Source organism: Peromyscus californicus, unplaced genomic scaffold (genome assembly GCF_007827085.1).
Source record: "Peromyscus californicus insignis strain IS unplaced genomic scaffold, ASM782708v3 Scaffold_4__1_contigs__length_199733344, whole genome shotgun sequence".
In the NCBI taxonomy this organism is placed as follows: Eukaryota; Metazoa; Chordata; class Mammalia; order Rodentia; family Cricetidae; genus Peromyscus; species Peromyscus californicus.
In genome coordinates this window covers 104,870,920-104,898,668 of record NW_026294562.1, presented here as the reverse complement: position 1 = coordinate 104,898,668, position 27,749 = coordinate 104,870,920, and the positions used below count along the sequence as shown (strand labels likewise).

Below are 27,749 nucleotides of genomic sequence, written 5' to 3'. Positions count from 1 at the left end.
CTTTTTCTTGAGGAAGTTGGAGAATGCATATTTTACATTAAGGTACTATTTATGCTACAGGGAGATTGTTACCAATGGGAACCATGGTGATGATAGTGATGTATTTCAGAGACACATCACACTAAAGCCAATGTGTGTATAAGGAGGCAGGAAGAAGGATGAAGGAAAGAACAGGAAAATAAGGGCAAGGGAGGGAATAGTTGTGAGAAGAATCAAAGTTGTGCAGAGGGAGATTTGGCGATGCTGAAATAACAAGTTAGAGTGAGTATAATTCCCCTTTGATGACTTAAAAGAGGTAAAGAGCTTGATGAAAGGTCAAGACTACTGTCTCAAGATAAAGAAAGTAACTTATATTTTCCAGCTTGTCTTATGACTGGGGAAAACTCATGAAGCCTACATTCTACTCAACCGGATATATACATCAGAGGCTTTGATTTTGAAAATAACCATCTTACTAGGATAAACAGCAAATACTCATTCTAAGGGCTGCCTGATCATGTTTCATGTAAAAAACAGTGAGGACTTAAGTAAAGAGGGACTTATTTTTACAGACTCCAGAGTCACACTCTAACTGCTATTCATGTAAGAGATAGCTGGAAGTAGATTGTAACAACCATGTCTCCTCAGAATGTTTGTCCCTGTAGGAGGGTGTAACCTGTGCTATTTCCAGGAGAATGAGATAACCCAGGTGTGGTGGAGCATACCATTAATCCCAACTCTTGGGAGGAAGAGGCTTGGGGATCTCTGTAAGCCAGGGTACAGAGTGAGACCTTGTGTCAAGTCTCAATCATAATAGTAATGATGAAATTATTACAAGTTTCTATATGTATGTAGTCTATGTGATGTGTCTCCTGCTTCTTTTTTTTTTTTTTTTTTTTTTTTTTTGGTTTTTCGAGACAGGGTTTCTCTGTGTAGCTTTGCGCCTTTCCTGGAACTCACTTGGTAACCCAGGCTGGCCTCGAACTCACAGAGATCCGCCTGGCTCTGCCTCCCGAGTGCTGGGATTAAAGGCGTGCGCCACCACCGCCCGGCGATGTGTCTCCTGCTTCTTAAATACTTGAGTACACAAAACTTTAAATGCTCCATTAGCATGCACATTGGGTTTGTTAGTCATAATTAATGTTTTTATCAATTCTTTTTTACATTTCATTTATTGTGTATGTGTGTGTGGAGATCAGAGGACAACTTGCAGGAGCTGGTTCTCTTCTACCATGTAGGTCTCAGAGATCAGACTCAGGTCATGGTTGGGGCCTTTTGTTCTAGGTGCCTTTACCAGTTGAGCCACCTTGCTGGCCTGGTTAATGTTTTAACAATGCACCTTCTACGTGAAAAGGCTCTTATATATTGGATGCATACAACTTTGCGCCTAAAAGTCTTATTCGGACTTGTAGGATTAAACATAGACCTAAAGATGAGCCAAAGTTTCATCAAACTGAGATGTTTGATGGAACTGTAGAGTTCATGAGTTGATTGGGTGGTATTTTAATTAATGGGTAAGTTTTTTGGGTTGTTCTTATTGGAACTTTACGGTCCTTATTACCAAAAGTTAACCATAATTATTTTTCATGGTTTGATACCATCTGGGCCTGGAGTTTTCTGGAAGTTTAAGTTGTGTGAGTGTGTGTGTGTGTGTGTGTGTGTGTGTGTGTGTGTGTGTGTGTGTGTACATTTGCACATATAGAGGACAGAAGAGAATGTCAGGTGTCCTTCTCAGTCACTGTCTGCCCTATTCCCTCGAGATAAAGTCTCTAACTGAACCTAGAGCATGCCAATTTTGTCTATGACCCCAGTACTCTGGAAGCTGAAGGAAAAGATGGAGATCGGGTGCAGAACAAGACCCTGTCTCAAATTTTTTTAAAAAATTAATGAAAATGGGTATCTCAGAGGTAGAGTGATTGTTTACCACGTGAAAGGCCCTGGATTCAATCCCTGAAATAAAACAAAAACTGAAACCAAAACAAAAAAGAAAGAGAATGTGTATTCTATAACTATTGGGTAGAATATTATATAAATGTCATTAGAGGCCAGGTGGTGGTGGTGGCACACACCTTTAATTCCAGCACTCAGGAGGCAGAGGCAAGCATATCTCTGTGAGTTCAAGGCCAGCCTATTCTACAGAGTGAGTTCCAGGACAGCCAGAAAAACCCTGTCTTGATAAAACAAAACAAAACAAAACAAAAACTGTCACTAGATCCAGTTGAGTACAGTGGTTAAATTGTCTCTGTTCTTATGGATGTCCTACCTGTTCATTCTCAGTTACTGACTAAGGCACGGTGAAGTCTTCAACTGTAATTGTTGGTTTATTTTTCTTTTCAGACCTGTTAGGTTTTACATCATTTGAAACTCTGTTGTTAAGAACATACACATCTAAGATTGTTATTTCTTCTCAAAGATGTGCATGCCCTAATTCTTGGAATTTATTAATATGTTACCCAGCAGGGTAAAAGGCTTCTGCACCTGTAATTGAGGTTATGGGCCTTCAGGGGAGAAGATTGTACTGATTTTCCAGATGACCCCTATCTGGTCAGGCTAGTACTTAAAGAAGGCTTTCTTAGATGTGACCAGAAAGATTTTACCAATGGAGAGAGAGAGATGAGAGGTGTGAAGTGTGACATGGATTCACCATCAACCACAAGCTTTGGAGTTAGAAGAAAGAGCCTCTGAACCAAGGACTACAGATGACCGCTAAAGGACAGAAAAGGCCCTCAATTTACAGAAGTTCCCCAAACCGCAGGGAACTAAATTCTGCCAATAATGGGACTGAACATGGATGTTCTCTAGAGACTCTGGAATGGTGTAGAACTTGGTTGACACCTTGATTTAAGCCACATGAGATCCATAAAAAACTTCTGATCTATAAAACAAACAAGAAACAACAGGAAAATGGTCTGTGTTCTTTTAAGGCATAGTTTGTGGTAGTTTGTTATAGTAGCAATACAAACTTGATCATGGTCAGGTATGGCAGCGCATGCTCTAGTCCTAGCACTCAGGAGATGAAGGAAAGATCACCAGTGTAAGGCCAGCCTGAGCTACAGTGAGCCCCAGTGAGCTGGAGCAATACCCTGTCTCAAGAGTGAACTAATCATGATACGGCTCTCTTCATCCATCACAGACAGAAAACACCTCAACTAAAGAAAAGCTCCTCAATTCTATAAACACTGGGTCAACGTGAAAACTCCTTTTTTTTTTTCTTCTTGAGATAGGGTCTTTTTATATAGTCCTGGCTGTCCTCAAACTCACAGAGATCTGCCTGCCTCTGTCTCCTGAGTGCTGGGATTAAAGGTGTGGGTCACCATGCCTGGCACGAATACTCTTTCAATGTAATTTACCATGTAATTTACCATGGTAATAATCTAAAGAAAAACCATGTGATCACTTAAATGTGTGTATCAAAGCATTCAATAAAATTCCATTTATGTAAAAAAAATCCTCATGTGTGTGTTGCTGTATGAGCACCTGTGTGTACACATATGGCAGCCAGAGATTGTGTTTGGATTATCTTCCCAAAGCAGTCTCCGCCTTACCTGAGACAAGGGTTCTCATTGAACCTGGAACTGGCCAGTGAGCCCGGGACCCTCCTGTCAATGCCTCCTCCGCACTAGGATTAAAAGTGTGCATTGCAGCCGGGCGGTGGTGGCGCACGCCTTTAATCCCAGCACTCGGGAGGCAGAGGCAGGCGGATCTCTGTGAGTTCGAGGCCAGCCTGGGCTACCAAGTGAGTCCCAGGAAAGGCGCAAAGCTACACAGAGAAACCCTGTCTCGAAAAACCAAAAGAAAAAAAAAAAGTGTGCATTGCTACACCTGGCTCTTTATAGAGGTCTGGGGATCAGAACTCAGAATCTCATGTGCTTTATTGACTAGGCCATCCCCCCAGTTCCTATGATGAAAACCTATTAATGAACTAGGAGTAGAAGATAAAGAACTTGAAAAAACCTTCAAGCAACACCATTTCCCCATTGTGAGTAGATGAACGATGGCCTCCAAGTGGGGATTAAGCAAAAGTGCCCCTCTTCACCACTCCTGTTAGCAGCACACTAGAAATTCTGTACAGTGTATTTGATAAATAAAAAGAACTGAAAGGCAAACAGACTAGTGGATTCTGAAGAGAAGAAAGCAAACTCTCTATTCACATACAACCTCATTCCCTGTGTAGAGTTCCAAAATAATACATTTAGAAAGTTCCTAGAACTAATAATTTTACTAAGGCCATGGGATGTAAAATCTATAGGCAAGTATCATTTGTACTGCTATAACCCTGTAATGAAGAATTGGAATTTCAAATTAATAAAATAGGAGTATACTGGCACTAAAAATTAATTATTTGTGTATAAATATAAAAAAGTCACATGTGCATGTGGTTTGTATATGGAAAAGCACAAAAGAAAGAATCCAAAGATGTAAACCACTGGAGAGACACATTCTGTTCATTAATCTAGACTCAGTGTTGTTACCAGTTTGATTGCTAGCCGCAGTATAATCCCAGTTTCAAAAGCCAAGCAAACCTGTACCAGGCTTTTTCTTTTAGGCCACCAATCAGCTCCCAAATCATAAGAGGGAGACTTCTTATTAGTTATGAATGCTCGGCCTAGCTTAGGCTCGTTTCTGGCTAGTTCTTTTAACTTAACCTGTTTCTCTTTGTCTACCTTTTGCCTCCGGGAATTTTACTTCTTTTCCCCTTCTGTATATCTTTGCTGCTTCTGATGTCTGGCTGGCTGGTGGCTGCCTGGCTTCTGTCCCTGTCTTTTTCCCTCATTCTCTCTCTCTCCTGTTTATCCTCTCTGCCCACCAGCCTCGCCCATCCTTTCTCTGCCCAGCTATTGGCCATTCAGCCCTTTATTAGCAATCAGGTGCCTTAGGCAGGCAAGGTGAAACAAATGCAACACATCTTTACATAGTTAAACAGTGCAGCACAAACAAATGTAACACACTTTTACACAGTTAAAGTAATATTCCACAGCATAAACAAATGTAACACACTTTTACACAGTTAAATATTCCACAGCATAAACAAATGTAACACATCTTTACCCAGTTAAAGCAATATTCTACAACACAAACCTATTGTTATTATTAGCTTTTTAGCTCACAAAAGTCATGTATTAAAAATGAGCTGGGGAGATAGCTCAGTCTATAAAGTTCTTGGGGTACAAGTGTGGGAACCTGAGTTTGTACATCCAGCATCATGTAAAAAGCCAGATGTGAGGGTGACTATCTCTGCAGTCCCAGCACTGGGGAGACAGAGACAAGAGGATCCCTGAGGCTTGTTGTTCAGTCAGTCTGGCATACTCCAGGGTCCGTGAGAGATCCTGCCTCAAAAAATAAGGTGGAGAGAGATTTGAGGAAGATGCTCAGCATCAACCTCTGGTCTCCACATGCACCCATTCCCCCTCCACCCCTCACCCCTCCATGAATATTCTCATCCACACATGCACCTATACCTGCACACATGTCAACACACCTAAACATGTCATACATATGCTAAAAATAATAAAAACGAATTGTGTATACTTCTGGTGTATAATAGTTTTTGTTTGCTTGCTTGCTTGCTTGCTTTTGCAGTGCTGAAGATCAAAGCTAGGGCCTTATGTATGCTAGACATGTGCTCTACCACTGAGCTTCATGTCCAGTCCCAACAGGCTGCTTTGAAATAATGTCTGCATATGTAATGGATAGATCAAACTAATTAACCTATGTTTTACTACACATAATATTTTTGTGTATGATGAGAATGATTAAATTGTGCTCTAGCATTATTATTTCAAGAATTAGCAAGTTTTTAAGCTATAGTCAGCACATATCAAAGCAAAGTTCTTGAAATTATTAATGTCTTGATGAAAATTTGTATGCTTTGACTAACATCTCCCTATCACACCACTACCACTACCAATTTTTCAGTAATCTCTATTTTATTTTCTGTCCTTATTAGTAAAACCTGCTTAGATTCCACACATAAATGAAACTAGCATCTGTTACTCTGTGCCAGGCTTATTTCACTTAGCATGATGTCCTGCAAGATGATCCATGTTATCTCAGATGACATAATTTCTTCACCTTTTAAGACTAAATAGTATTCCAGCCATTGATGGGTACAGATTGATTTCATGTTTGTCTATCCCGTATAATGCTCCTAATAACATGGGGATATAAATATCTTTACCTTTCTTGGTTATATCCTATTTGTCCTTGGATGTTCTGTTCTGATAGGCTTCAGTCTTTGGTGCCTTTTGGTTTTGGTGCCTCTTGATTGTGGAAGTTTGTCTCATTCAACCTTCAACTTCATAGATTCTTTTTCAGTATATCCAGTCTACTAATAAGCCTATAAGATACCTGTTTAATCTTCAAAATAATCCTAAGGGCTGGTTGGGGTATCACAGATCTATAATCCCAGCAGTCAGGAGGGTTATAAGTTTGAAGCCAGTCTAAACTACATAGTAAGATCTTGGCTCAAAAAAAAAAAATCCTAAGAAACACATCGATTACTATGTTGCTTTCCTGTTTTACAATTTGGGCTACTAAAACTAAGAGTATTAAACAAGGGTAGTATCGATTGTTAACTTGACAAGATCTACAATTACCTAAGAGATAAACATCCTGACATGGCTATGAAGGATCATCTAGATTAGGTTAGCCTATGGGCATGCCTGTAAGGGATTATCTAGATTAGGTTAATTGAGTTGGAAAGAACTACATTAACTATGGGGAGCACCATTCCCTGGGCTAGGAGAAAGCTAGATGCGCACTGGCATTCCTTGCTCTCTGCTTGCTGACTGCAGACACAATGTGACAAGCTGCCTCACGTGACTTCCCCCAATGGTGACACAGCAAACCCTTCCTCCTTCACATTGCTTGTTGCTAGATATTGTGTCTAACAATGAGAAAAGGAATACAGAACATTGGTACTGAGAAGTGGGGTCCGTTGCTCTGACCATGTGGTCCTCAGGCCTTTGGAACTGGTTTGCAGGATTGTGGAGAATTTTAGTACAGCCTAGAAAAGCTTTTGAGCGCTGCAAACAGAGCTTCATGGGTGATTCTGGTAGAAGCTTGGAAGACAAGAATGGGAAGAGAAACATGGATAGTGGAGGCGTACCTCATGAAGTTTCGGGGAAAAACAAGGACTTTATCCAAAACTTGGCTAGAGGCCATTTATGTGGTATGCTGGCAAAGAACTGCCTACATTGTGCCAGCATCCCAGCATCCTAAAAACTTGAGTAAGGTTGAATTTAAAGATGATGAGCAGCAAGAAGCATACTGAGTGAGGATTTTTTTTGTTTTGTTTTGTTTTTCGAGACAGGGTTTCTCTGTGTACTGAGTGAGGATTTAAACTGTGGTCTAAGATGTGTATGAATACATCAAGTCAGAACAAAGACATAAATTTATAGAAGCACAGTAATGGGCCATCAGAACTTCTTGCTGTCAAAGTCTCCTTAGTTCAGGAATATTTAAGAAAAGCTTCAAGAAGGTGAAGCATTTGAACAGGCAGAGAGTAGGATTTTAGTGGTTGATATGGTGAACAAATGAAGTGGTACAGCTAGGATTAAACCCAATGAACCCTGAAACCAAAGCATGCATTCTTTCCATTATACAAAATTGTGACAGCAAGATCCTATGTGGTAAGACTACAGTATGATAGAAAGGGGTGGGTACTGTGAGTTACAGAATAAAAGGCTAAAAAGGAAAGTTAAGAACATGAAGAGCCTTTGGTACATGTAAAGAAGTCTAGACTATCAAAGAAATCCTTCCAAACCCTAGAATCACCAGTGGAGATGACCTTGTATTTCCCTTGTGCCTTAGAGTTCGTATGTCAGAGGGCATAGTGGGTTGAGGGTAATGGAGCAATATGGAGGCAGAACCACAGAGCAGGAAACCTGGGGGGTACTTTTGACCGAAGCCAATGTTTTCTTTGATACATTTATTTTTAAATATTATTTATTATTTTAGCATAAGCCGTTTTTTGGCATGCCACCTTTATCAGAGTCTGATGAAAGAAGAGCAAGCAGCCAAACAATTCCATCGCTGGCTGAGTTATTGGAACTTGCCAAAAATGAAAAAAAGTTTGTGATATTTGATCTTTTCGGCCCTCCACCAAATCATCCTCTCAGAAAAAATTTTGTTCGAAGAGTAGTAAGGGTCATCCTTGACTCCAAAATTGAGCAACGTCTGGTATGTCTTTCTTAGTATTTATGGCAAAGGTTGGGAGGTGGGCAGCCTGTCCAGGAGCACAGGAGTTGAATTCAACCTACCATGTAATTTTTCTCTGAGATCTGTAAGTGATTTTGTTTCCTTTGGAAATGGAGATTATTGCCTATACAGCTAGGGGTGGCAATCTGAGAATGATCTAGTTAAAATTATCCCCGTGGGGGAAACATTGAGATTGTTTGCTATTCTAAACCAAATATAGTATTAGTGCATTGTGAAAGAATGATATAGAAGTTGAGGAGACAGCTCAATGCATGACACACTTAGCACACAAGCATGAAGGTGGGAGGTGAGGTCTTCAGAAACCTGGTAAAAGCTGGACAGGCATGGCAGCCAGCAGTCATTCCAGCTCAGGAGGCAGAGACAGGGCAGGGCAAGCTTGCTAGCTAGACTAGCTGGAACTGGCCAACTCCAGGTTCAATGAGAGACCCTGTCTCAAAAAAATAAAGTGGAAAACAATGGAAGAAGAGAACTAGTGTCAACTTTTGGCCTCTACACATATGCACGCACATATGCACACATGTACATTCACATACTTGCATATAATAATTCTGATGTGACCTGCCCCATGGTCAACATAGACCTATAAGGCTTCATGACAATACAGCTTTGAGGACTTTAGCTTTAAAGAATGATCTAGAAAGACCAATGGTTCTTAGTTGAGTAGAGATTTACTCCTCATTTTTGGTTTTTATTTTAGAATCACTCTCTTTATTTGCAAATTTATTTTTTAAATCACTTAGTTTCTCAAAATACAGCAATGTTATGAGTAAAATAAATATGTGTCTCTTTGCAAATGGAGCTCTTTCCACAGATGAGTTAGTCACAGCAGCATCCCTGTTACCAGGAAATACCTAAGTAGTTCCTCTCAAGGATGGCTTTTGGCATCAGCAACTGGAGATGGTTCTTTTTATTATTATTATTTATTTGGGTTTTCAAGACAGGGTTTCTCTGTGAAGCAGTCCTGGCTGTCCTGGAACTCATTCTGTAGACCAGTCTGGCTATGAACTCATAGGATCCACCTGCCTCTGCCTCCCAAGTGCTGGGATTAAAGATATGCACCACCACTGCTTGGTGGAGATTGTTCTTTAATGTTCATATCTACCAATTTTTTTCTCTGCAAAGTATCTAATTCATGGTCTTGCACATACTAGGAAGGTGCTCTACAATTGAGCTACATTTCTAGCCCTTCATTTTTTTTTGTATGAATCTTTTTATATGCTTAGGGCCTTGACCCTTACTGTTACCTGAAGGATGGGAAAAGCCTGGGAAAACTCAATTCCACAGCAGCCTTCCCCATTTTTAAGAGTTTGTTAAACAATAATTCGATTGCTTCACCAAGGGCTAGAATCTTCTCTGCTTCCTGTAGACTGCTGCCAGTGCTAGAATGGCGCTTCACTCGTTCTCCCTGGGCTATTTGTGCCAAGACAGTTGGCGACCCACTGGAGGACTCTCTGTTTCTCCTTGCAGATATTTTGGTTGCCAGGTCACGACAGAAAATATGTCAGGTCCGTGGCTCCTGGTTTTCAGCATGTGGGTCGTTTAAGAACCCTTGAGGAGCTTGCAAATGAGAATATGAGTATAATAAATGTTGACTATAAGAGGTTGTTCTACAGTGGGTTGAGGTAAGTGTTTGACCACCCCTCCTGGCATCATTGTTGCCATAACATTTACAAAATATCAATTCTACCCAAGTTACTTAACTTCCTCTTTCCTTTCTGTGGTTATCATCTTTGAATCCTCTGCTTTCTCATTGCTTCTTCTCCCTTCCTTCTTTTGCCAACAAACATTTACCATGTGTAGAACATGCTCCTTCCTTGTACTCTAATTCCTCACCACTCAATACATATTTTAAAGATCCATTTTATTTTATGTGTGGGTTTCCTTGTGTGTATGTATATCACATATGTGCAGTACCCACAGAGACCAGAAGAGGGCATAAGATCCCTTCGAACTGGGGTTACAGGTGTTGTGAGCCTCCACATGGCTGCTGGGATTTGAACCAGGGTCCTGTGAAAGAGCAGACAGTGCTCTTATCAGCTGAGCCATCTTTCCACCCTCTCCACACATATTTTTATACACTTGGTATATATGTTTTTTGTAGCTAGAGTTTTCCTGCCTGGCCCATGGTCAGGAGAAATCTCTGTCACCCGCCAGTCCCACAGCCGCTCAGACCCAACCAAGTAAACACACAGAGACTTATATTGCTTACAAACTGTATGGCCATGGCAGGCTTCTTGCTAACTGTTCTTATATCTTAAATTAATCCGTTTCTATAAATCTATACCTTGCCACGTGGCTCGTGGCTTACTGGCATCTTCACATGCTGCTTATCCTGGCGGCGGCTGGCAGTGACTCAGCCTTCTACTTCCCAGAATTCTCCTCTCTCCTTGTCCTGCCTATACTTCCTGCCTGGCCACTGGCCAATCAGCATTTTATTTATTGACCAATCAGAGCAATTTGACATACAAACCATCCCACAGCAGTTTTTCTCTGCACTTTTGTAAGGTTGACTAAGATTCCATGTTTAAGTGAGATCATACAGTATTTGTCTTTCTACCCCAGGTTTATTTTACATAGTATAGTGTTTTCCAGGTTCATCTATATTGGAGCAGTGAACAGAATTTCTTTTTTTCAAAAGTTGAGTAGTATTCCTTTGTATATAAGCACCTTATTTTCTTCATCCATTCATCTATTGGTAGATACTTTCCTTATCGTGGCCAGTGTGAATAATGTGACTGCAGTGAAGACGGGAATGAAAACAGCTGCCACACTTTCGTCACAAGTACCCTTGATACTGCACACTCTGTCCTTCCATCCTTTCCTCCCTAACCTCAAGTCTCAACCCCATAGAATGGCTATAATGTTGTTATTTCAAGAAGGAACAAACTCCTATTATATGTAGCCTTTGGGGACTGGTTTACTTTTTCACTCATCCTAATTGTCTTAAATTTTATCCAAGGTGTTTCTTTTATCCATAATTTGATCCTTCTTGTTGCTGAATAGTGTTCAATGGTGTGTATACCAAAGTTCAGTTAATCAGTTACTAGCAGAAGGACATCTGATTATTTCCATCTGTTTGCATATGGACTTTTATGCAAGCAGTCTTGATTTTTCAGGGATAAATGCCTGTGATTTCAAATTCTGGGTTATAGTGATTGAATGTTACATAAGAAGCAGCCAGACTTTTCCAGGAAGACAGTACCATTTTACATTTCTGCCAACACCATGACCCAGAGTTTCTACATCCTTGATAAATTTTGGTGTTTTCACTTTTTAATCATATCTACTCTGATGGGCATGTAGTAACATCAGTTTGCTTAAACATATATTCTCCAAAGGCTAATGATGTTGTGTTTATTTGCTCGTGGGTCTCTTAATTTAAATTCTTTTTCTTTATTATTGAATCTTGAGAATTCTTTTCACCCTTTGTTGGATAGGGTTTGACAGCATTTTTCCTGGAACTGGAGAGATGGCTCAGTGGATAAGAATGTGTATGTACTGCTCTTCCAGAAGGCCCAGAGCTCCAGCCCCTATGCTGGAGGCTCTAGGGGATTTGACACCCTCTCTAGGCTTCCATGCGCCTCTGCACACAAATCAGGCACACACATACATAAATAAATAGATAAAAATAAATCTTTATAAAAAGAAGCACGAGGCTGGGCAGTGGTGGTGTACTCCTTTAATCCCAGTACTCGAGAGGCAGAGCCAGGTTGATCTCTGTGAGTTTGAGGCCAGCCTGGTCTACAGAGTGAGATTCAGGACAGGCACCAAAACTACACAGAGAAACCCTGTCTTGAAAAACCAAAAAACCAAAAAAAAAAAAAAAAAGAAAAGAAAAGAAAAAATGGAGCACGTTCTCCTAATCTGTGATTTACTTGTGGGATCTTCGTAACAGGGCACAAGGTCTCCACAAAGCAAGAGCAGTGTTTCTATTTTGACAAGGCTAGCTCCTGAGTGCTCAATTCTGAGTGCTCCCTTTAAGGAAGTGAGCATTTAGTTCTGACCCAACTCTTTGCTCAACTCCAGACCTGACAGTTCTTCTATGTTTTCTATAAGATATATATATATATATATATATATATATATATATATATATATATATATATATATATATATATATATATACACATAGCTTTGGAGCCTTTCCTGGAACTCCACTCTGTAGCCCAGGCTAGCCTCAAACTTACAGAGATCCGCCTGGCTCTGCCTCCCGAGTGCTGGGATTAAAGGTGTGTGCCACCATGATCTGGCCAAGATTTATATATATATTTTATAATATTTTTCTTTTCTTTTCTTTTTTTTTTTTTTTTTTGGTTTTTTCGAGACAGGGTTTCTCTGTGTAGCTTTGCGCCTTTCCTGGAACTCACTTGGTAGCCCAGGCTGGCCTCGAACTCACAGAGATCCGCCTGGCTCTGCCTCCCGAGTGCTGGGATTAAAGGCGTGCGCCACCACCGCCCGGCTAATATTTTTATTTTATAATTAACTTAATTTCACATATCAGCCACGGATTCCTCCGTCCTCCCTCCTCCTACCCCCAGCCCCTCCCCCCAATCCACCCCTTATTCCCCCATTCCCACCTCCTCCAAGGCAAGGTCTCCCCTGGGGAGTCAGCCCTGCCTGGTAGACTCAGCTGAGGCAGGTCCAGTCCCCTCCTCCCTACACCAAGGCCAAGCAAAGTGTCCCAGAATAGGCCCCAGGCTCCAAAAAGCCAGCCCATGCACCAAGGACAGGTCCCAGCTCCCCTGCCTAGGGGTCTTACATTATATACTCAAGCCTGCAAATCACCCTGAATTCATTTTTATACATAGTGTGAGGTTTGGTTGAGAATTTAATATTCTTTTGGGAGAGTGCCTCTGGTCTTCCATATCATTTGTGACATTTGTTGAAAATCTACTCTTCCACTCACTTAACTTTGACAGCTTTGGCAAGGGTTATTTGAACAAATTTGTATAGGTCTATTTCCAGAGTTTCTATTGAGGACCACTAACTTATATGTCTGTTCTTGCTCTGGTACCACTGTCTTGATTACATGGTTATATGTAGCTTTCACTTACTTTTTGTCCAGATTGAAGTATGTTTTCCTCAGCATATAGGAAACAGGGCAGCCTGGACTACATAGTGAGTTTGAGACCATCCTTCACTACAGAGTGAGACGATGTCACAACCATACAACCCCCACCAAAGATTGAATTTTCCTAGAGTTGTGACTTTGTATATGCGCTTGGATCAGCTGACCTAATTGCATAAACTAACCTTTGCTGGCCTTCCTAGGACTCACACTGACGTTAAGAGATCAGCTTGGGAAAAGCTGGCAGCTCTGCTCCAATGAGTGTTCAGTCTATGAATGAACATCACTCTGTTGCCTTGTCTTCTTCGATTTCTCCATCAGTATTTCATCATTTTTAGGACCGTATCCTTAATGCTTCTCTACATTTTCTTGGAAGTAATTGTTAAGGGCATTATGTTTTAAATTATAGTTTCTACATCCCTTATTCATATTTAGAAACATTGAATTATGAGTTATAGTTTCAAATAGTACAGAAAAGTAACTTTTTACTACTTTTCCCCTTTAAGTTCTTTCTAAAATTCTAGGTGACCTGTAGAACTTTCTTAGAGGCAGTTCTTATCTGCGTGTAGGAATCTGGCCACCCCTCCAAAAGGCATAGTTATTATCTTAAGTCTATGCTCTGATGCACAGAGCTTGCCAACCTAGTGTATGGCAGACATATACTTTCCAGTGTGATGCTGGACCAGGGTTCAAAAGGACTTGGGGACGCACTTGCACTTGATCTTATTAGCCCACTGGCCAAGCGGCAGCAGGTGTGTTTTCTGAGAACTCGAATATTGAAACAACAACTAGCCTTACTTTGCTAGTCCTTCCTTTACTTATTCTCTTCCTTCTCCATAGGTCAGGCAAAAGGTCCACTGACATGAAGTGTCTTATGAAAAGCTGGGTTTGATTTTCCCACGCAATTCTTGTTTTTAAAAAAGTTCTTTATAGTTAAATGTTAAAGCGTTCATCACACCAGTGTTTACTCTCTTCTTTCAATGAATACTTATACTTACACAGCTAGGTGTTGAGCTAGGCCTGGACACACAGAGAAGGATGGGGTGACAGTAGTTTCTGCTGTAACTCACTTAAATCAAACCAAGAAAATGGTAAGTGAGCAGGTCCTCAGTCAGGGTGGGGAGTGATACCCGAGGTGACAGATAACGGCTTGCAGAATCAGCCATTCGGGAGCCAGGTGCTCCTCTGCAAATTGGTCTTCTCAGCTGTAGTTTGAAATTGGCTGTAGTGGGAATATTTGCAAATTTGTAAATGTTGCAAAGAAGGATTTCCTGTCTGCTCTTGTTCCCCAATTCTTTCTCTTTTTCTCTTTCCATTTTCTTTGTTTTGCTACATCCCACCAGCCCCATCCCTTTAGGACATTTTGTTCACCAGCGTTGTGCTACAACCAGGGCTGCAGGGGCAGGACTAGAGCAGCCCGTACCTGAGCCTAGTCTGTCACAGTAAATCTTAGGCTGTCCTTGGAGCAGCTGTTTGTCCAGTGGTTTAGGCAGTAGCTTTTCACAAACGTGGTTATTCCCCTTTCATTATTAAGAGTACAACTGAGCTGAAATCCTCTGTGGGCTGTTTTTGTTCCAGACACTATAAGGCAGCTAAAATCCACATCAATGTGTACACTGTCAATGAGCCTTGGCTCTTCTCATTGGCCTGGTGTTATAGGATCAACTCTGTGACCACAGACAACATCCAGGTCCTGAATCAGCTTAGTCACCCTCTCTTCTTCATGGTGAGCTGCTTGTCCAGATCACTCAAAGCCTGGTATGATTGTGCTGTGTTCCCCTACCCCTGGGTAGTTCCCTGTTAAACTACTTCTGAATAGAGACATCTGTGAGTAATGGAGATGTGCCTTCTCCCTTCTTCAACCAGACTCTTCTGGGCTCTTTATTTATTGAATCTTCATAATGCGCTTTACACGCTGCATGCAATTTAAGCTCCCGAATTTGACACTGTTGTTATTATACCCATGAGGAAACTGAAGCTCACAGGTGTCTTGGTCCATGTTCTCATGATGTAAGATTCACAGTGGGGTCTGACTCTAGAGCTTTGTTATTGTAGGCTTGAGCATGTGCAAGCACATTCACACACACACACACACACACACACACACACACACACACACACACACACGAGGTATGGGAGCAACAACAGTCACAGGAAATACTATGGGAAGAAAGCTGGGACTATAAACACACTCTACCACCCCCACTAGAAAACAGTCTAGGAATTGAAGAGCTGGCTCAGCATTAGCTAGAGTGCTTACTGCTCTTCTAAAGGACTTAAGTTCCTTTCCCAGCACCAATATCAGACAGCTTGCAACTGTCCGGAAGTCCAGTTCCAGGGGATTCAGTGCCCCCTCTGGATTCTGCAGAAGCCTGTATGAACACATGTGGCAAGAATAAAACTTTTTTAAAGAAAAGTTTAATTTTGCTCCTTTGAAAGTTAAGCATTAAAGTGGAAACACTTAAAGACTAAACAGCACCAGCTTCTGTAGCATCAAGTAACACTGGATGGGAGCCATGAGGAGAGGGGGAAAATCAAACCAGAGATTAGGAAATCCGTGTGAATCAGTACAGGAGACAGAGCTCCCAGAGTGCTGGGGCAAAGAGTTGGTCTTGGCAGAGTCTTGAGGGGCAAATGTGTGAGTCAAAGGGAATTACATATAGTTCAGCATTTCTGTGAAGAATGTTAAGTCAGAACAGTGGTGCCAGGTGCTGGTTCATAGACCAGTTGCTTCCCTGTCACTTGGGGCTGCTGAACCTGATGGTTTTGATCCCTTAGGTCTATAGGTAGCACTAGAAAACTGCATTACTGAAGGCTTTCCAAACAATATGGATGTGAGCTAGATTTTGGAGAACATGTTACAGAAACAGAGTACAAGATGTCAGATGGCATGGCGTGGAGTCCTGGGTCCAGAACAGACTTGGTGTGTGACTTCTCTGCGATTGCTACAGATGTCTACCTTGATAGTCAAGGCAGATGAAGGGCATGGCACCTTTTAGCCCTGGCAGATCCCTTGCATGTATTGGGTGACTGTTAGAATAGCTGGAGAGAGTCTCGATGTCCCCACTTCCTCTAGGCCCTCAGCCTGAGTGATGAGCAAGGGACTTCAAACCTTCCAACCATCAAGTTTTTCGACTTTGTTTTATTTATGTTTTGTAGACGCCAGGAAACTATACATTCATATGGCTTTTCATGGTTGCAGCTTCTGGGATTATCATTGGCTTTGTATTTTGTTATCACTGGTAAGTGTATATTTATAATTCTAAATGAAAAGTTTCTCTAAGTAAAAGTAATAAATGAGTTCTTACAGAAAATTGAGAGAAAGGTTATTTTCTTCTGAGGCCTTCCATGGTGAGGTGGATTTGTAGTCCAAGCCTCTTATTTCACTCTGCCTGCAGCCCCCTCCCTCACCCGTTTTTCAAACGAGGACTCTCACTGGATCCCAGTCAGCATTTCCTATCGATTCAGTTGATCTGGTGAGAAAGAGGAGGGACTGAAACTGTCCAGAACAAGGGCCTCTGTTCCCTCCTGGTAGGAACTGGCAGGGCAGGGCACACAGACTAGGAGCACTGGGTTGTAGCCCTGGCTTCATGTCTTAGTTGAGGGGTGACCTTGAGAAAAATTGATTTTTCTTTCTGGACCATACTCTTTTTTATGTCTGCCTAGAAAATGACATTTAAAGAATCCTTGCAGGCAAAAGATACAGGATTTTGGTTTAGTTTGTTTTTAATATTTTACTATTGTGTGTGTGTGGGGGGGGGTTGTTTGGGCTGCATGTGTGTCTGTGTGCCTCCTGTGTGCCTCATACCCACAGAAGCCAGAAGATGGCATCAGATTCCCTGAAACTATAGTTACAGATGGGTTGTGAGCCACCAGATGGGTGCTGATAATCAAATCTGGGTCCTCTGGAAAAGCAGCCAGTGCTAAGAGCTGACCACTGAGTCATCTCTGCAGCCCAGGATTGTGGTTTTGAGATGAAAGAGAGAACTAACAGCCCAGAAGAGGCATGAAAGTCAGGGTAGACTGTGGTTCTTCAGAGCGATCATTCTGATTGGCAGCTCACCTTCTAAGGGGGAGGAGGCACAGGCGCCTCAGGTGAGAGCCTGGCTGAGAAATGAGTCTCTTCTGTCACCTTCTAAAGGGGAGGAGGCACAGGGGCTCGCTCGCTCAGGTGAGAGTCTGGCTGGGTAATGAGTCTCTTCTGGCCGCTGCCTCGATGGTGCTGTCTAAAGAGGCCTCTGAGCTGACACATGGTATGCTTCCTTCTAGGATAAAAGAGCTTAAAAAAGAGAGGTGGCTGGAAGAGGCGACTGCTGCACCTACAGGTAAAGTCAGAAGCCTTGCTCCTTCCTTCCCTCTGTCCCCATGGCCTCTAGAAGACACATCCTGCTCTTCAGGTCCCTGATGAGAGCCGAGGGTGTGTGGGAATTGAGAGTTGGGGACCAGGGAGAAGCAGAGAAATTTAGTCAGTCCCCTTGTTCTTCAGTTCCCATCTGCAAACTCAACCAAGCACCAGTGGAAACCAGAGTGAAGCTGTTGCTGATATGGTAATGTAGTTAGGCCTGTGAGGTGGGCTTGTGGTTATTGAACACACAGCTTCTTGTCGTCAGTCCTCATCACTTCAGAATGCGGTGCTTTCCAAAAGCAGCTTGCTCTCCTTATTTTACCATTGTGCAAACGTCAGAGAGTGCATTTAATAAAAACCTCTGTGTGTGTGTGTGTGTGTGTGTGTGTGTGTGTGTGTGTGTGTGTATTGCGCCTAGGGCCAAGATGAATGAAACAGTATGATATTAAGTAAATTATGTGGAAAAATGATGTAGGTAGTCTTGAGACTTGACAACGTGAAATTTAGCTGCCTGGATTAAGTAGCATGTGAAAATAACAATAAAATACATAAATATGACAGTGTAGCCATGTGTTATCATGGCCACAAATTACAAACTATACCTGTTATGTAGCTGGCATCCTCACAACTGTGTACTAACTACTCTGTGCTCTAAGTCAAGATGACATCAGTGTCACTAAATAAGAATTTTCAGTTCTGTTGTGACTTTTTGTAACCAGTTCAACTCATGATGACTGAAACATCCTAACAAGGCACATGACTGCATTTCCTAAACAACATAATGTAGCTATTTATACAGCATTTACATCATTTTGGCACTTCAGATCATCTAAAGATGATGTAAAGTATATGGGAAGGTGTGCATGGGTTTATATGCATCTTACAGAAGAGATGTGGATATCTACACTTTGTTTCCCTAAGGAATCACAGTACCAATCCCCTGCAGACACCAAGGGACAGAACTATATAAACTAGAATAGGTTCTGGAGAACTCTTCACTTCAGACTGCAGATGTCTAAGCACATATCCCTGGGAGACTTCTAGAACACATGTTTATTTGCTCATGTGTTTGTATGTTCATGAGTTACATTATTGGGTACCTACTTTGTGCCAGGAAAACCTAGAGCAATTGAAGAGAACTGAAAATGCTCTGTGCTGGGTAGCCCAAGAGAGAGCAGGGGCTGTCCCATTCAGCCAGCGAGGAAGCAAGCAAATGCTGCAGTTGATATGAATGAACCAGGCGCCCAGGTCCAGGGCAGGGTATCTACCATGCCTGTGAGGGCCAAGGGTGCTTTATTGGGCTTTATGTGCATGGTGGATGTTGCAGAGTACATAAAGAACACTTTACAGGCCCTGGAATGTTGGGCTGTAGTCTAGTCTCTGCTGCCAACAATAGGAGATGACAAATGAGTTCAAACAGGGAATGATAAAGCTAGATCTCTAGGAAAGGATGGTGTTAGGTCTCAAGAAATTCCTTTACCCAGAGTCTGGCATTTAGACAAAAGCCAGCATTCCCTCAGGGACTGAAGAAGATAATGCCTAGCTTGCTAAAAATAGTAATTTTCTTTATCTCTGGCAAAAGGGACATATGGCTCTTCTGTTAACCTATGCCTGTAGTGCCTATTAGCATATCAAGGTCTATGCTCTGACTGCTTTTTCCCTCATATCTACAATGAACCTTCTCCTCAGCTATTCCTAGGAGCAGTCATGTCCCCATTTTTTTTTTCATTCAGATAGAAAATGTTTATTTAGGAAAATATTTCAGGAGAAAACTAGCTTAGCTGAGGTGGTTAAAGTGTCGTTGTGACAAGAATTTCCATCCAGGTTTCCCCAAGCAGAATGGGAAACTTGTCAGAGAGAAAAATGTTCTGAACCTCAGAGGAAAGGCGTCGTCCCTTGTCCTTTTCATTGGAGCCCACTAGGGGAGAAAGGAAACTCCCAGCCCACTAGTGTGGCTTTTGTAGTAAAAGCAGACAAGGCAGGAGCTCTGTCGTGGCACTTCTCCAAGAGAAGGCAAGGGACGAGAGCAGGAGAAAAGGAGATGCCCACAGGGGTGCAGCAGGCCAGAGGCGCAGCAGGCTGCGGGAGCCAGAGAAACATGGAGGTGCCCTTGTTGAAGGCCTAGCGGCCAGAGCCCAGAAAGATGAGCGAGGCAAACAATTAGAAAGCAGGCAAGAGGTAGGCAGCAGCTCAAGAATATGACTCTAGAATTTGGAATCAAATTATGTGGTGGCAGAAGCCAGCAGAAACAGACAAATGACTCATACATGCCATAGGAGAGTCGGGTCAGCAGCTTGCTTTGGAGTGACCAGTCCTTTGAGAGGGAACTCGTTTATGCCACTCCTGGGTTTCAGCACCAGAGGAATGAAGAAAGGAAATAAAAGGAAGGAAAGTCTGCTCCTAGGTATGGTTTATTGTAGCTAAAAGGGAGAGAGAGACAGGCAGAGACATCTGGGAGAGTCCAGAGTGAACATGACCCTGAGCCAGGCCATGTGAGGAGAGGAGGGAGGGGAGAGCCAGACCAAGACAAAAAAGCCAAAAGGACCAGTATAGCAAAATAGCTCGATTATATAGGAAAGGGCAGCAGGGGGAAGGGCAGCCCAGCCCCTGGGTCGGGAGCAGGGTATAGCAGCCAGGAGGGTCCTGTAATGTGTAATGTGTAATGTGAGGGATGCTGGGAGAACCTGGCAGCCAGGTCCACTTCAGTATGTTAAATAGGCACCTCAGCCATTTGCCCCAGGTTTGAAACCTATCACTGAGGAAGTTAGATAGGCCCAGCAAGGGAGGGGAAGGGAAGTTGGTGTTTAGTTCTTAGAGGCTGAGTAATCTCACCATGAATCACTAATTTTAGAAGCCACGTGTGATGGTTAATTGTTCTTGTCAATTTGACAGGATTTTAGAATCACCCAGGAAGCACACCTAGTGTGTGCCTATCAGGGTGTGCCTATGAGAACATTTCCAGACAGGTTTAAGTGAGGGGGAAACCCACCCTAAGCATGGGCTAGGTGCCCAGATGGAATAGAAGGAAGTAAAGGAGCAGGAAGCTGGGTGGCCATCAGCAACCATCCCGCTCTTCTTGTTCCCTGTGGTCTCAGTGTGGCCATCTGCCTCATGCTCTCTTCGCCACACCTTCCCAGCCATGATGGACTGTCTCCCACAAACCATGAGCCAAAACAAACCCTTCCTTCCTTGACTTCCTCTGGCCAGGTATTTGAACCATTAAAAACAGCATTTACTTTAGATTTATTTTCTACTCACCTTATTTTCTTATCAGCATTTCAATGGAATGGGCTCAAGTTAAACTTGGTAATTTTTCTAAGGTATGAGTGCAACCTCTATCATTCAGATTTACACAGTTCTTAAAATAGTTCATAGGTACAGAAACTAACTTACCTGATCTAAGCAGAAAGTAAATGTAATAAAAGGCCATTTTGGAGCTCCACGACATATCCAGAGGATACAGGACCAAATACAGAGTCAGAGAAGAACAAAGACTGGACAGAGTCAAGACATTGGCAAAAACCACAGCCCAGATCATTCTTGGCTGAGGAACAAAACAGAGTGTCACAGCCTTCTTAGACAGGTCTCACCCTGGAGCCCAGGATAGCCTTCAAGTCTTGATCCTCCTGACTTTGCCTTCTGAATGCTATAACCACTGATGTGAGACACCAACCAGGATGCCACATCTTACATCACAGCTACTTAAAAGATGCCACCTCTGCCCTCAGAGGGCATCTGCTACCTCTGTCTTCAGTTTCATGAAATTTCTCAACTGTTCAGGTTTTTGGTCCTTTGTGACATGCCTATTTTTTTCCTCTAGCTGGTTTTTGAAATTGTTCCTTTTGTGACTGATTTTTGGTAATTAGACTATAATTAATCTCTGTGTGGAGGACACACATACAAATACAGATTTGTATCCTGCTTAGGATTTGCTGAAAATTTTGTATCTATCAGTATAGTTTTTTTTTTATCAAATTGGATAGATTTTTAGTATTTTTGTTTTGTTTTGTTTTGTTTTTCGAGACAGGGTTTCTCTGTGTAGCTTTGCGCCTGTCCTGGAACTCACTTGGTAGCCCAAGCTGGTCTCGAACTCACAGAGATCCGCCTGGCTCTGCCTCCCGAGTGCTGGGATTAAAGGCGTGCGCCACCACCGCCCGGCGATTTTTAGTATTTTTATTTTCTCCAAAAACCTGTTTCCCCCTCTTCACAGGTTCTAATTGCAGTTACATGGATTTTTAGAGACTGTTAATCTTTATTTTTAACGTATTTAAATTTATTTGTTTTATTCAGGATAAATTCTATGCTGTGTGCATTAGTTCCTTTCTTTCTCCCCTTTTTTTTGGGGAGGGGGGCTTTTAAGACAGGGTTTCTCTGTGTAGCCTTGGCTGTCCTGGAACTCACTCTGTAGACCAGGCTGGCCTTGAACTCAGAGATCCGCCTGCCTCTGCCTCCCAAGTGCTGGATTAAAGGTATGCACCACCACCACAGCCACCAACGTCCGGCATATTAGTTTCTTATTACTGACCTGCTTCCATCACATAGCTCGCGTTTTCCAGAAGTCTATGTTAACAGAACCAATATTATATAGTAGTTTCCATCTAGCTCCTCTCATTCAGTGTAATCACTTCAGATTTTCCATGCTGGCTGTGTCAGTAGTTCTTTCTTGTGCTGTAGTTTGAATGTAGTTTATTCTCTAGAAGTTATCATATTGATTCTCATTATATTGGGGTTAGAAGACAGTGAAACCTTTAAGAAAGAGGTTGATGATTGAATCTCTGGGGGTACTATCTATCATCTATCTATCTATCTATCTATCTATCTATCTATCTATCTATCTATCTATCTATCTATCTTTCCATCCATCCATCCATCCATCCATCCATCCATCCATCCATCCATCCATCCATCCATCCATCCATCCATCCATCTATCTATCTATCTATCTATCTATCTATCTATCTATCTATCTATCTATCTATCTATCTAATCTATCCATCCATCCATCCATCCATCCATCCATCCATCCATCTATCTATCTATCTATCTATCTATCTATCTATCTATCTATCTATCTATCATCTATCTATCTAATTTATTTTAATGTAGTACCAGTAGGGTGTATTTTGTTACAGCAGCAGCAGAAACCAAAATTTAGTTATCTGGTCACACATTAACAGACATTTAAGTTGTTTCCAATCTGGAGACATAAAAACGTTGCCATGAGTGTTTGTATATACTGTGTATCATTGTCAGACATAAGCAAGTCTGAGAAGGTGAGGAAGCTTGCAGGAATCAATCCTTTCTTTCCACCATGTGAGTCTTAGGATTGAATTTAAGTTGTCAGCCTTGGCAGTGAGCAGCTTTACCCACTTTGCCTTCTTGTTGGCCTATCAACTTCTACTATTCTTTTTGTGCACGCACACATACACACAATAATAATAAATATATTTTAAGGCATCCTGGGGTTTTATCTGTAATTGTGTCAAAATCTTACATCAGTTTAGAGAAGCATGGTATCTTAATTGTATTCATTTTCACAGTGCATGAATAGAGTGCAGTTGTGGTATCTGTAGGGAACTGAAAAATACCAAAATCCTTGGGTGCTCCAGAAGGTCTTAGTGTTTTGAAATAGCCCCTCATGCCAGGCGGTGGTGGCGCACGCTTTTAGTCCCAGCACTCGGGAGGCAGAGGCAGGTGTAGCTCAGTGAGTTTGAGGCCAGCCTGGTCTGCAAAGCAAGTTCTAGGACAGCCAGGACTGTTACACAGAGAAACCCTGTCTCAAAAAACAAAAACAGAAACAAACAAACAAACAAACAAACAGAAACAGCCCCTCCCATTCTCTTGTGTCCTTTAAATCGTCTCTGCATTACTTGTGACATCAAGCACCGTGTAGGTAAGATGTAGGGAGGATGAATAGTTGTCATGCTGTGTTATTTATGGACAAAGGAGAAGAAGCCTGTGCATGTTTAGTACAGGCACGGTGTTTTTAATGCAGTTGTCTCGTCATCTAGTGAATGTAGTTTATCTAGTTGAAACTACAGTTGTGAAATGTAAAGATATTGAAGGCTGGATATGCATCTCTTTATTTACTTAGACTTTCTGAAATTCTTTTTAGCAAGACTTTGTGATTTTTACACCTTACATAACTGTAGCATGAATCTTAAAGGGTCTTATTAATAAAATCAAACCTGAGGCCAGTTATTGGGGTGAAATGCTGGAAGATCAGAGAGACAGAACAAGCCACAGCTTCCTCACCTGGCCAGTTCCTCAGCTGGTCTTGTTTCCTCAGACTGGAAGCCTCTGTGTCCTCATCCCAATGGCTCCCAGCTGAACTGCGCTGCTAGAAGCCTGAATGCTTAACCAGCCAAATGCTTAACCAGCCAAATGCTTCTAGTTCCTGGTCCTCACGCCTTATAAACCTTTCTGCCTTCTACCATCACTCCCTGGGATTAAAGGCTCGCTTTCTGGGATTAAAGGCGTGAGTCACCATGCTTGGCTGTATCCCTGAACACATGGATTTCTGCCTAGCTCTGCCTCCCAAGTGCTGGGATTAAAGGCGTGTGCTACCACTGCCTATCCTCTATGTTTAATATTGTGGCTGTTCTGTCTCTGACTCCAGATAAGCTTATTAGGGTGCACAATATTTCAGGGAACACAATACCACCACATAACTATCAGATTTATCTCTAAATATTACATTTTATGCTATTGAAGATGATATTTTAAAATTATAATTTCCAATTTATTGTTGAGTATCTAGAAATGCATTTGATTATCATCCTCATATTCTGCAATCTTATGAAGTTAACGTATTAGTTCTAATGAGTTTATTTTAGGTTCTAGTTTCCTACATATGTAGTCCATGCCTTCTATAAAATTTCACTTCTTCCTGTCTGGATGCCTTTGTTTTCTTTTTCTTGCCTTATCACATTGGCTAGAACTACAACTAATTTGTGAGTGGTAAGAGTGGATGTCCATGCCAATAGAAAAGTCTTTGGCATGATAGAACCTGAAGTTTTTCCATAAATACCCCTTATCAGGTTGAAAAAAACCTTTTCTGTGACTAATGTGTTGAAAAAAAAACATTCATGAATGTACTTTGGGTTTTTCAGTACTTCTTCTGAAGCTGCTGATACGATTGTTTCCTTTTTAAGTACTTTGTTCTCTTTTAGTGAGTTGCATTGATTTGTCCAATGTTGAAATGGCCTTGTGTCTTTGGAACAGACTGTACCTGATGTATGTGGATTTTTATTTGATAAAGTTTTCTCTGGGGTTTTGTGTCTGTTTCCATGAGCAATATTGTTGTGTATTTTTCTTGTAATTTCTTTGTTTTAATGTTAGCTGCTTAGAACGTACTCTCTGCTCTTCTGTGAAGCCATCTATACCTGGTGTTTTCTTCATAGTAAAGTATGGGATTATTTCTTCAGTGGTCTGTATCTTTCAAGGACATTTTAAAAACATTCCAAAAACTCAGATTAATTAGCACAGAATGTTTTAGTCTCCTTTTGTATATTTATATTTTATGAGTTCTTTCTTTGTAAATTTAGTGGAAGTTTTGACACAGGGCCTCGCTATGTAGTCCAAGAGGGGCTCAGACTCCCAACCCTCCTTCCTCTGCCTCCCGAGTGCTGGGATTATCGTAATTGTTGCTGTGCTCAGTTCTTATACTCTTTTAATATCCGTCCTATCTGTTCTAATTTCCTCCAATTTATTCCCAATATTGGTATTTTATGCCTTTTTGGTTTTTTTATTTATCAGCTTAGCTAGAGTTTAATCAGTTTTTTTTGGGGGGCATCCTTTTAAAGACTCAGCTTTGGGTTTTGGTTTTTCTTTTATCCTCATTATTTTCTCTATCCTGCTTTAGGGTTGATCGGCTCTTCCTTTTCTAACTTCTTTTCATTTATTTTATTTTATTTTATTTTTTAGTTTTTCAAGACAGCATTTCTCTGTGTAGTTTTGGTGCCTGTCCTGGATCTCACTCTATAGACCAGGCTGACCTCGAACTCACAGAGATCTCCCTGGCTCTGCCTCCCAAGTGCTGGGATTAAAGGTGTGTGCCACCACTAATTTCTTAAGGTGGTGGCTGGAGTTGTTGATCAGAGACTTCTTTTCCTACAGTCTTTTAAAATACTGCTTCCATGATCCCGTTGCTGCTATAGTTTGAGTGTGAGTGTCCCTCTAAAATTCCTGTGCTTGGGACCTATACCCAGTGTGGTCATATTGAGAAGTGAGCTTTTGGAGAAGAGATTAAACATGAGCACTTCACCCTCACGGGAGGCTTTGATACTCTTAAAAAAGAAGCCGAATGTGGTGCCCTCATACTTTTCTGTCCTTCTGTTCCCCCCACACCTGCAAATTCAGGGTTATTTAATTTGGAAAACATAAGAGAAGGTGCCACCATGGAAACAGAGGTCCCTCACCAGAAGCCAGAGGTGCCACCCATTTCTGCCAGTTCAGCCCCCAAAGCTAAGAAAGGTAAGTTTCTGTTGTCTATAACCTTCCTGGCCAGTGATGTTCTCTTACAGCACTGAGAAGGGACAGAGACCACTGTGGGTTCATTTTTATTCATTTTGATGTCTTTTCTAATTTCCTTTTCCTTAAAAAAAAGTCTGAAAATACATTACATTTTACCTTATTTATTTATTTATTTATTTATTTATTTATTTATTTATTTATTTATTTTTGGTTTTTCGAGACAGGGTTTCTCTGTGTAGCTTTGCGCCTTTTCCTGGAACTCACTTGGTAGCCCAGGCTGGCCTCGAACTCACAGAGATCCGCCTGGCTCTGCCTCCCAAGTGCTGGGATTAAAGGCGTGCGCCACCACCGCCCGGCCAAATTTTACCTTATTTATTACATGTGTTGGGTGTGAGTGTGCATGCCCCGCAACATGCTTGTGGTGGCCAGAAGACAGCCCAGGGTAACGGTTCTCACCTCCCATCATGTGTGTCCTGGGGTTGAACTGAGGTAATCAGGTGGCCCATACAAGTTCTCGTTCATGCTTCAGACACCTAAAGTATTTAGTTCTGCAGAACCCTGCAGCCTTTTCAGGGCTTGTGCCCACTTGGAGGAGCTCCAAGATTGTCACACTGCCATACTTCCCCAAACAAAGAGCCCAGACAACACCAGGCTTTCCTTCCACTCAAGTTCTTGCTACAGAGGACTGCCTTGAGACCTTGACCCTCCAGATCCATGAAGTGGTCATGCGGCTGTGCTGCAGCTCCATACTCAACCCTGAAGCCCTGGAGGCATTGGGGCCCCATGTAGAAGCCCCCAGCAAATAGTCACATGGCACCCTCTATTGTCCTGAAAGCAACCAGGTGACCCAGGCTTGAGAGGGTCTGTCCTCTAAGACCTGAAAGCACCCAAATGACTCTATCCACTGGAGGCCCCTGAAGGTAACCAAGAAGACCTTCCTGAACAGCATGTCTAACACTCCACCCCCTTACAGTTTTTGAGATGCAGTTGAACATCCAGTTCTCAACTTAGCCTACTGTTACCTGAGCAGGTTAGCATGGAAGAACCTTAAAGTCAACTTGTGTAGCCCTTGGATACCAATATTCCTGCTTAAGAGAACTGTATCTAAGCTATTGTTACAATCCTACAACCTCTTCATCCCAGGCAGAGATATCCGATGTCTGCAAATGTGGATTGCAGCCAAAGAAGCTACACAGGTACAAAGCATCCACAATGGATCAAAGAATGAAGTCTATTTTCTATGAAAGCCACTGTTACAGGCTAGATGTGGTAGCATATAGCTGCAATCTTAGTATTCAGGAGACAGAAGCAGGATAAGTGCAACAAGTTTGAGAGCAGTGTGGTCTCTATAGCAAATCCTATGTCAACCAGTCAACCAGTGCTATATAATGAAACGCTGTCTCAAAAAACAAAACAAAACAAAAAGCCACTCTGCAGTGTTGATAGAGGCAACTATTGACCCATCACATTCTTTCCTGTAGAAATATAAGAAGGATGATAAAACAATTATACGACAATGTAATTCCTCAAGATGTACAAAGTAACACTTAGCAACAGACCCTAGTGGAAAAGGAAATAAACAGATTACTTAGAAAGAATTCAGAAAAGTGAGCTTAAGGAAACTTAGTGAGATAAGAAGACAGTTTATGATATGAATGAAAA

At 41.8% G+C, this 27,749-nt stretch overlaps 1 protein-coding gene across 1 annotated transcript in view; it reads left to right on the top strand.

Annotated features, from left to right (window-relative positions):
- Gdpd4 (glycerophosphodiester phosphodiesterase domain containing 4) overlaps positions 1-27,098 on the top strand; it is a 61,583-nt gene extending 34,485 nt beyond the window's left edge. The window contains exons 11-16 of the mRNA XM_052760196.1: positions 7,939-8,160; positions 9,667-9,821; positions 14,846-14,993; positions 16,427-16,509; positions 17,537-17,592; positions 27,061-27,098. Of these exons, the coding sequence (XP_052616156.1) occupies positions 7,939-8,160; positions 9,667-9,821; positions 14,846-14,993; positions 16,427-16,509; positions 17,537-17,592; positions 27,061-27,098 (702 nt within the window). The remainder of the gene's footprint in view (positions 1-7,938; positions 8,161-9,666; positions 9,822-14,845; positions 14,994-16,426; positions 16,510-17,536; positions 17,593-27,060) is intronic.
- Positions 27,099-27,749: the final 651 nt, after the last annotated feature.